General features: G+C 39.9%; 1 protein-coding gene across 1 annotated transcript in view; it reads left to right on the top strand.

Moving 5' to 3' along the window:
• LOC138028986 (UDP-glucose:glycoprotein glucosyltransferase 1-like) overlaps window positions 1-9,939 on the top strand; it is a 107,182-nt gene extending 97,243 nt beyond the window's left edge. The window contains exons 43-47 of the mRNA XM_068876643.1: window positions 2,209-2,281; window positions 2,881-2,922; window positions 4,329-4,445; window positions 6,396-6,546; window positions 9,403-9,939. Coding sequence (XP_068732744.1) covers window positions 2,209-2,281; window positions 2,881-2,922; window positions 4,329-4,445; window positions 6,396-6,546; window positions 9,403-9,434 — 415 coding nt within the window. The 3' untranslated portion in view covers window positions 9,435-9,939. The remainder of the gene's footprint in view (window positions 1-2,208; window positions 2,282-2,880; window positions 2,923-4,328; window positions 4,446-6,395; window positions 6,547-9,402) is intronic.
• The last annotated feature ends 61 nt before the right edge of the window (window positions 9,940-10,000 follow it).

Below are 10,000 nucleotides of genomic sequence, written 5' to 3'. Positions count from 1 at the left end.
ACTTTGTCCTCCTGGTCTGCGTCCACCTGACCGACAGTTTCTGGCTTCATGTCCCTGCTTGCCACATAGGAAACACTTTCTTGTTAGGGTTGGGCAGTTGACAGCTTTATGACCTCGGGTGTTGCACTTAAAGCAATGCAGAGCTGGTGGATTAATCTGCATGTTCTTCGCCTCCTCCCTCTCAGGCTGCACTGTTGGCTTTCTGCTCGCTGAGCTGAACAAGTGTTTACCATGAGCCTCCAAGTACTGGTCAGCGATCTTCGCAATCTTTGCTAGGGTCTCAGGTGCCCTTTCTCGCAGGTGAATTGCCAAATCCTTAGGGCAAGAGTCAATAAATTGTTCTTTCACGATCAAGTCCTTAAGACCATCAAAGCTTCGCGCAGTATCCGAAAGCTCTAGCCAACGTAACAGGTATCTGTCCAGTCGCACAATAAACTGCTCCGGACTTTCGTCAACTTCTGGTTTGGATGCTCTAAATTTTCGACGATAGCCGTCTTCGGTAAGGTCATATCTCTTCATTAACGCGATCTTTACCCTGTCATAATCCTTAGCTGCGTCCTCCGATAGACGTGAATACACTTCTAGTGCCCGTCCAGACAACAGAGCACTGAGCCTCGATGCCCATCCATCTTTTTTCCACTTAGCTGTCTCAGCAAATCTCTCGAACCTCTGCAAATACGCGTCCAAATCGTCTTTGCCATCGACGAACGAGGGGAGTTTAGGTGCTTTAGCCCGATCCTCTCTGTCACCTCTTTCTGCAGTACGAGCATCACCATTCATTGCTGCTATTCTAGCAAGTTCTAACTCATGTTCTCTCTTGGCAACCTCGGCAGCTTCCTTCTGTCTCATGAGGTCAGCTTCCTGATGTAACTTCCTGAATTCTCTTTCCTGACGTCTCGCTTCCCTTTCTTCATCCTGTCGTCTGCGTCTCTCTTCTCTATCTTCTTCTTCTTGAAGCTGCCTACGTTTCTCTTCGCGTTCTTCTTCTCTACGTTTCTCTTCTCGTTCTTCTTCTCTGCGTTTGTCCTCTTTTACTTCTTGTTCACGCACAAATTCAAGCAGCTTTTCTCCTTCCAGACCAAACTTTTCGCCAAGCTGAATAAATTTCTCCATTTTCACAGCACTAAAATTCCACGGCTCTTTCACTCACTATAACTTTTTCCACAGCGTCGCTACCTTCTTCCAAGTTGTGATCCTTTCCTGGTTTCTGTAGTCGGCAAACAAATGAATTCCTCTCCCGGACAGGCCCCCAATGTTACGAGTTCGAATGTTTTGAGGAAAGGTAGCTTGCAAACTAAACTGAACGCAGGGTTGTCGGAACAACAACAAGAAGATTTATTCCAAAAATGAACGTAGTTTCCACGAAGTAAACTCTTAATAACACGTACTTGACAACTTACACGGCCTCCGCCAACTTGAATGCACAACTTCTGTCACACTTGACTAAACACGGCCAACGCCAACTCTCTTCGCTTGTGAAAAACTAGTTAGAAAAACACTCCGCTTGTACTCGTCTACTTATATACTCTGACAATAAACTTCTAGAACTTTCTAAATTAGTAATGAATCTAATTATAGAAAGATTACAAAACACACCGATTTAGAAACGCTTACGTACAAACCTAAATATAAACAAACTACGAACTCTCGCGAAGGTTCTAGACAGTAACGCTTGTCACGCAATACTATTTTTCGTAACACTGTTAATGTGAGCTTTAACCATGTAAAGTTCATTCACTACTAACCGTTGTTAACATCTTTTCCATATATCGCGTTTACATCACCGGACAGTAATTATCAGGAAAATTCTCTGACAACAAAAGAACAATTTGATTGTTCTTATCAGCTTGTAAATCGTGTGTCTTTTTTAGGGCCGAAATGGTTTGTACGCTGTAGCAAAATAGAGTATACGCTAGTTCCTATACTGAACTTTTCAAACGGTTGGCATTTGTGTCCTTGGTTTTCTTGCCTTAAAAATCATTGTTTTGATACGAAAATCACTGCTTTTCCTATGCTGATGCAAACAAGATAAGCACTGCTCAAGGTTTCGTAACTTAAGTCAACACGACATTGGAACAGTCATCCGAACAATGATAAGACTCCCGAATTCAAGTTCTCACTTTCGTCTCCACACAGTTGGACAATCCAAGTAAGCAATCAATGAAAGTAACCTTAAAGTTATCTTTTCGTTTGTCTTTTTCTCGTTAGTGCACTTTACGTTGTGGACTTAGATCGTTTCAGGCGACTTGCTGCTGGTGATCGACTTCGGGGACAGTACCAGGTAAAATCACCAACAAAAAAAAAAAACAAAAGGAAAAAATGCAATGGAAATTGAGGTGGGACAACCTTGTGATGTTGTTGAATAATACACTGTAGGCAGTTACAGTTAAAGGTGGTTTCGTCATTGGTTTTGTGTCACCTGGCCTCGCTATCTCGGCCGATCAGAGGCAGAACCAAAAATAATTGCCATTTGCCCGTTTGCGTTTTCCCGCGCTTAACCGCGGCTGCATGTGTTCGTTTTTCCCTGTGATTGGCTGGTTTAATTTTCAGCGTTTGTTACCCTCGGTGTAAGTTAAAGGGAGCTTAAGCAATGGTGACGACAATGGCGATGTGAATGACGTTATCTAAAAATATTGTTTCCTGTTTTTGTTATGATTTCACAACTTCTTCAAACCGTTCGTCGGAAAGTGTGTATTAGCATTCCAGGAATGAAAATGCTATGAAGGTGTGAAAATCGAGAATTTATGGCCAGGTGCACGCGTTCTTTTCATGACATCAAATTTGGCCATTTTGCGTCGTTTTAACCCCGTAGAACCTAATCTGTCTCAACTATCGTCTTCAGGAGAACATGGCTAGTACTGATATGGTTTGTTTGTACAGGGCTTAAGTCAGGATCCCAACAGCTTATCAAATCTAGATCAGGTGAGTTTAAATATATTACAGGGTATACTAATTCGTAATAATGTGATTCGTGTACGAACTGTTGTCAACTGCAATGTAGCGAAAAAATCTGGATTTACACTCAGAGGGATCTGCTGGAGTCATTAACGATGAATACATAACTTCATTTGTTTGTTCACTGAAAATGTTACCCCCATCTTGTTCTGAGTTCCTACCTTTTGACATTTAGTCGTAGCAATGCACATAACGTCTTGGAAACAAAAATTTCAACAATGGACTTCTTTAGCTTGTACGTTTTGTTTTGCCATTTCAGACCACGTGATGCTACTCTTGTAAAACAGCTTCTTTCAAATGTCGTCTCATGCACGTAGCAAAAACAAAAGGAAAATTCCATTGGGAACATCACGTGGTCTGAAATAGAAAAACGAAAGGTACAAGCAAAGAGGTCCATTAGCGCTAAAAACTGAGCAAGCATGTTTACATTAAATTAATTCCTTTATTTCTTCTTAAAATCTAGTTTAATTAGTAGACCTAAGCTCCCCAAGTCTCGCACAGCTCAATAGTAGAGTGTCCGAACAGAAGTCAGAGATTCGACTCCTGGAAAGGAGCACTCGGATTTTTTCGAGTATCCACGAGTCACCGTCGACAAAATGCATGTCATTTTAAAGTGCCACTATGATAAAAAATTCGCTTAACACCTAACTGGAAAAATTTTGGGGTTTTGAGTGTTTGAACCCTTTGCAACTCACAGATGCAAGCCTTCAACAGTACTAACAATTTCTTGGTCTTCACGTCACGCAAGTATCTCGCAAAGAAAAACAAAATGAAATTCAAACTGCTCGGTTTTCAAAACAAAGCATGCTACTGAGCTGAAAGCAGGCCAGCGGATATTTACCCGATGAAGGTAAAAACTAAAAATTTTTAATTTGGGTTTTTTTTCCGACGTCACGTGAAAACCAAGAATACTTATTTTACTCCAAGAACTTGCAGGCGGCGCGAAAATCGTCATTCTCCTCTCGTGGCATGAAAACTCTTGGGAGCTCTTCGCTTGTACAAGGATGCATTCTATCCAGGTGATCTGGTAATGTAATTCGGAGGACTGGGGAGAAAAATTTTAACGCCGTATCCCACAACCGCGCGCGGCCTTATTTTTGAATTCAACGTGGCATAAGCAAGGTTAGATATCGTCGGGTCTACTTGAATGTTCATTCAGTAACAGGAAATGTGGTAGACACTGTTGAATTTTGGCGATAGAAATACTGCAGGGAGTTTGGAAACAACACCTAAGGCCGCGCGCGGTTGTGGGATACGGCGTTAAAATTTTTCTTCCCAGTCCTCCGAATTACGTCATTAGATCACCTGGATACGGTTTAAGCGTATTGCGGGATGCTTGCTTAAACGTGTTGTTTGATTATGTCCCTCTTTAGGACCTGCCAAATAACATGATCCATCAAGTGCCTATCAGGTCCCTCCCTCAAGAGTGGCTGTGGTGTGAAACATGGTGTGATGACGCATCTAAGAGCTCAGCAAAAGCTATCGACTTGGTATGATATCACAGCATGTCATTGACTTTGATAGGAAAGAAATTTGAGTAGGCTGAACTAGACAATGCAAGAGGTCTAATGATCCAAGACCGAGGCTAAGTATTCCAATCAGCAGCAGACAGACTTGCTTTGTGAGAATATACCAAAAATCTTCGGGTCATTCCGTAAGTCCACCGTAGGCTACACCTCGTGATCACAACACCAATATAAGGTTCACCATGGCACTAACATAGGCTTGACTACGGCACTAACGACTATGACATCAAGATTGGCTTGACAACAACGGTGGGCCTCACCTACCATTCCTTCCAAACAATAAATAAATCACAGGGGACAGGCAACTGTTTTTTTTTTCTACATTATTTTAGCACTGTAACGTCGATATTTTTTTGTTTTTGATCTCTTGAAAATAAAATTTAACTTGGACGAAACCACCCTCCAAAAATACCAATACACTCACCTTGGCTTAACGACATGGACTTTAAAGGTCGGTGCGATTTAACACGGTAAGGGTCTACCGTGTATGGTTCCTTTCAGAGAACACCCAGTATTTTTACAAATTAAACCGGTCAGTTTGGTTTTCTGTTTTGTATAACTATTTAGTATTAGCATGTCGACATTTACATTTTGCAGTCAGAATGAGATCTGGCAAGGGAAACGTTTCCCTTTCCTTTAAAGCGGGGAAATGCCATGGGAATTTTCTCTTAAACCAAGTGAGAGAAAATCTTGGTCCTTTGTAAGGCCTTCGTAAGGCCTGTAGCGATGAAGGGGTTTTTTCATTCTTTAAGTTATGACATTCACAGAACACAGACAACAACAACAACAACAACTTTATTGTGATCATTAGCCTCGTATCGACCCAAGACTCTGGAAAACTCTATAGAAGAGAACATGCACTGTAGGGTTCTAAAAATTCTCTATTTGAACCTTACGGGGCCAATGATAAGACACTTTGTTTCAGGGTTCCCCAGAGCTCTTCTCTCCCTCAGTCAAGAGAAGAGCTCCGGGGTCGAGATTGAGATGGTGATGTCGTTTGGGAAAATAAAAAACGTTTATTAGCCTCAAGCTCCTATCTCACGGCACAAGAGCTTCACTTTAGAAGGACTGCAACTCGTGTGGCCAGGAACACAAAGTTTATACTCAGAATAGTATTACAAAAGAAAATCATAGTGTCCATTTTTCTTTCTATTTAACGTAATAGGAGACTTAGCGCATGCATCTCCAGGGGGAATCTTTGTTTACATTTTTTGCCTCATTAGCATAAGCCCATCAAAGTGAGTACAAGGAATGTATGGTCTCATTAGCACTTTTGCCACCCAAGATTTTGTCAGTTTTTGATGGCTATTAACTTGCTCGTTATCAAAGCTAAATGACTTATAATTGGAGATTTAACTAAGTTTAACACGTTCTTTTACCTTTTGAACTCAATTTGTGAATTGTACAATGCCTTCTGTCAGCAAATGTGTATGTTAATGAGACAAAATGTAAACAGTGACGTCAGCAAAGAGTCGCCTTTACAGCCGCATAATGAGATTCTAGGTACTTTGCATACACGTTAAGATGTGTCACAAGGTGTCTCCTTAAGCCTGAGATCTTCATGTATTTCTCTTTGGTTAGGGATCTGGTTGACGTCTTGGTTAGAGGGTCACTTTGCGACGCCTACACCAAGTAATATAGATCTCATTTCACTGTATAGCGATATTTCTTGTTTACAAACGTTGACGTCACATTTCTTTTGATATTTAAATTTGCCAATCGCTGAACAAAATAAGTCATTGTTTCAACAGCCAATTAGGTTCTGGCATATTAATAACAATGGGTGACGTCACGAAAAACATCGCTATTGGATAACCCTCTTTAGCATGCAACATTTTATGGCCGTCTTTTGTTTCCAAGATTTTTAAGACTTCATGAATCTTAACCATTGGTAATCTTCCGTCCTCTTTTAAGTGTAACAACCCTATGACAAAGGAGCCAAAACTTAAAAGCGCTGTGAGAATAGTGAAAGAATGGCAAGAATTGGACAATGAAGTGAGAAGACTTCAAGAATCTGTTGCCACGAAGGAAGCTGCAACGAAAGAGAACGAAAGAAAACCGATTGGTAAGTCGGTGCTTCAATATTTAGCTTCGGGTACCGAGTTGGCATGTAGATACTTGGATCTGGTGAAAGGAACAGTTAAAAATACTCCTCAAAGGCACAATCATATCCAGCATATTAAGATGCAATCAATTTGAGGGGACTTTTTTCATTAAGACTGAATGTAAACAAGTTACTTTAGAAGTGGGGTATGGGAACAACAGTAGAAAGGTTACTACTCTACACTGCAGATAGCATAGCTAATCTAGGCAGTGTAGAGATAAGATACATACAAAATGAATTAATGAAATTTCGTATAAATCGTGTTGTAGTTAAGGAGGAAAAACAAGATGAGAAATTAGGTTAAGATCAATGCATATAAAAGAGGAAGAATAGATGTAAATTTAAGTAATTTTTAAACAGGACAGTTTACTTCCGACTGGAGAATAATTTATCTGCAAGACATACAACGTAAACCCCCTCATGCACCAAAAACTGCAACAACTTTGTCTGAAGGTATTTTTTAAAAGACGCCAAGCCTTGGGAAAGATAGGTTCGGTTCTGTTGTTTGGTCGGTTACATGAAATTTACCAGTATCAGCAGCTGTAGTGTTATAAGAGCGGATCGAAGCCTAATTCTTCAGATTTAAAGTTGCAATATCATGGTCAATATGATGCATCAGGAAACCTACTGATTTCTAATAGAGCAAAGCAATAGGAAGAATATTAGAATATGCAAATAATTGAATTGAATGCAATGCTTAGAACTACTATTAGAGAAGAAAGTTAAGCGCAAAGCTCTTTTCTGAAGAATCCAATTTTTATCACGATTCGTTTTTTAAGTTTGGCCCCAAACCGCAAGGCCGTAGGAGAAATATGGATAGATAAGGGAATTATAAATATTGAGTACAACAAACGTTGGTAAAAAGGTGTCTCAATTGTTTAATAATACCAATGGTTTTACTTATTTTAAGTGTTACACGAGCAACATGATTATTCCATGAGAGATTACCAAGATATTTTACAAACTGTTGTCTTACCAAATTTATAAAAGGTTTATGTTTATTATGAAACACTTTTAGATTTATAACGAATTGAATTTTTCGGTGATTTTGATGAAAAATTACATAGTTAGATTATAGTTGGCTTTATTATTCAGAGTGTGCATCTCATCATCCTACAATGCTGAACAAATCAAAGACAGGAAAGTAAATAAAATGTCACTACCCGATGATGTGATCATTTCAGAAGGACATCATGCTAATCAGATTGGCTTGCCAATCTCACTTAATGCTGCCATCCCATGAACTAAAACAGAATCCGAATATTATATTGTGCGGAAAATCGATGGAGTGAAAAGTTCTTGAGTTACCGGGATCATACAGGTCACTGAGGTCGCGGCTAGGAAACGATCGCCCTTGGTTTTAATGAGATGACATAGAGGTCCTAATCCTTTCTATAGCGTCATTATCCCTAGCCAACGTGTGGTTCTAATCCTCTCCATGTTGACCTAATTTCAAGGCTTACATCTAACACTTCGCGGAACATGTCAGCCGAAGTGTCTGAATGATAATTGCTTGAATGCTTCTGTCTCAAACAACGGCCAGCGCTTTGTGGAATGTTGCATCGCAGATTAGAATATGATCTATTGAACCATAATGAATGAGTTGCCAGTAGTCGGATCCCTGTTTATGCACAAAGGGTTCTGGGATCACCAGGGAGCAAGCATTGCTCCTCGGTGTAAGAAAAGGTATAGCGGAAACTTATTTCGACGTCCAAAAAACGGTTTTGGAGAGAGATCAACGGTTTTTGTCACAGTGTTATCAGAAATCGATTCGGGCGACGTTGATTCGTGGCAAGTGTAAGTTTTTGTGTGAATAACCGTGAAATATGAGATAAGATTTCCTAATTAACTTCCTTGCTTGCGTAAGGTTTATTGTGAAATGTTGACATCGCGTCATTGTCTCGAAACTATTACAAGCAAGGAAGTTAATCAGCAAATTTTATCTCATATTTCACGGTTATTCAAACAAAAACTTACACTTGCCATGTATCAACATTACCCGAATCGATTTGATATCTCTCCAAAATCGTTTTTTGGACGTCGAAATAAGTTTCCGCTATACATTTTATTACATCGACTTGCAATGTTTGCCCCCTGGCGATCCAAGAACTCTTCGCACATAAAGAGGGATCCGATTACTGGAAACTCATTCATTGTAGTGCACGTGTGCTGATAAGACAAATGGCGAGTCGGTGCATGGGAATTTTGTGACCATCACTGAACAATCAGGGAATTATGAAACATACGCGGGGAAATCTGAGCAAAGCGACCGTTGTGATCCACCATCCAGATTTTCTGCATTGTAATTGGTCGAGAAATCAACATGGCATGACATATTCACGATGGTGAACTGTTGAACTCTTCTGTCAACGTATTCCAGGCCATTGCATATCGCTAGCATATTGCATTATAAGTCTTTTCACTCGGAGGCCAGAGCTGTTGACTCTACTACTTAAGTTTTTATGAGTGTCGCATTACCTTTAATTTATATTACATATACGTTTTTAATTGAGTTTTAATCGAGTGTCTGAAGTAATCACTTGATTTGCCAATGCTTTTATAAAATACTTGCGCCACTTTATCAACCAATGGGAAGCGAAAGGAATCGCGCTATGAAAACTGATTCAAAATCTGATTGGCTCATCGCGCCATTTTCCCCAATTGTGACTGGTTTGACACTCGAGTGAAAGCCTCTTTAAGACCGTTGATTTTAGCCAGGTGATGGCTTGAAATCCGTGTGCTCCAGCTTGTGGTTGCTAAGAAACGAGGGATGGTATCAGCTTTTGTTTAAGATGAATTTTTTTTTTAATTCCACAGAAAGTCCAAGAGAACGAAAGGACGAGCTTTAACCGAGCACAGGAGACATTTTCTTTCAAAAGAACTTACAATCTTCTTACTTTTCTTGTTTTTCCGAATCTTTCTTACAACAGACCATGTTTCCATTGTACGATACGTCCTGTGAGCCAAACTCGACTATTTGAAGTAAGATGTCATAACCGACCTCGTCAATCAATCGGCTTTTACCTAGGTTCAGTGAAAACTGTCGAAAGTAAATTGCTTTGTCTTCGTGTTGGTATGAAATTCCCCGCAAAAACACCTGGCCTCCACGTTTTCCAAAGTTCAAAAAGTTGAGCGCCAAACTGGTGAAGGTGGATTTGGTGTCGCAATTTTGTTGCTCGAATCTGTATGCAAGGGTATCTGTTTCGACTTAATTTACTTGTATCCCCGTCAAACTTTAAGACGTCACTATTCTTCATCGTCTTTTTTGTAGTTGATATTTTAAAATCAATTTGTACTAATACTTTCCGAAAGAAGTTTACATTGTAAATTGAAGTAAAAGCAATATTATCTTCATCATCTGGTTGAACTTGCTTGATTAAAATCCATTTTTTCTTTGTCCCCGCCGAGGTATTCT

The sequence above is a fragment of the Montipora capricornis genome, chromosome 13 (genome assembly GCF_036669925.1).
Source record: "Montipora capricornis isolate CH-2021 chromosome 13, ASM3666992v2, whole genome shotgun sequence".
NCBI classification, from domain to species: domain Eukaryota; kingdom Metazoa; phylum Cnidaria; class Anthozoa; order Scleractinia; family Acroporidae; genus Montipora; species Montipora capricornis.
Note: the sequence above shows the minus strand (reverse complement) of the source record. Positions and strands in the feature narration are given on the sequence as shown.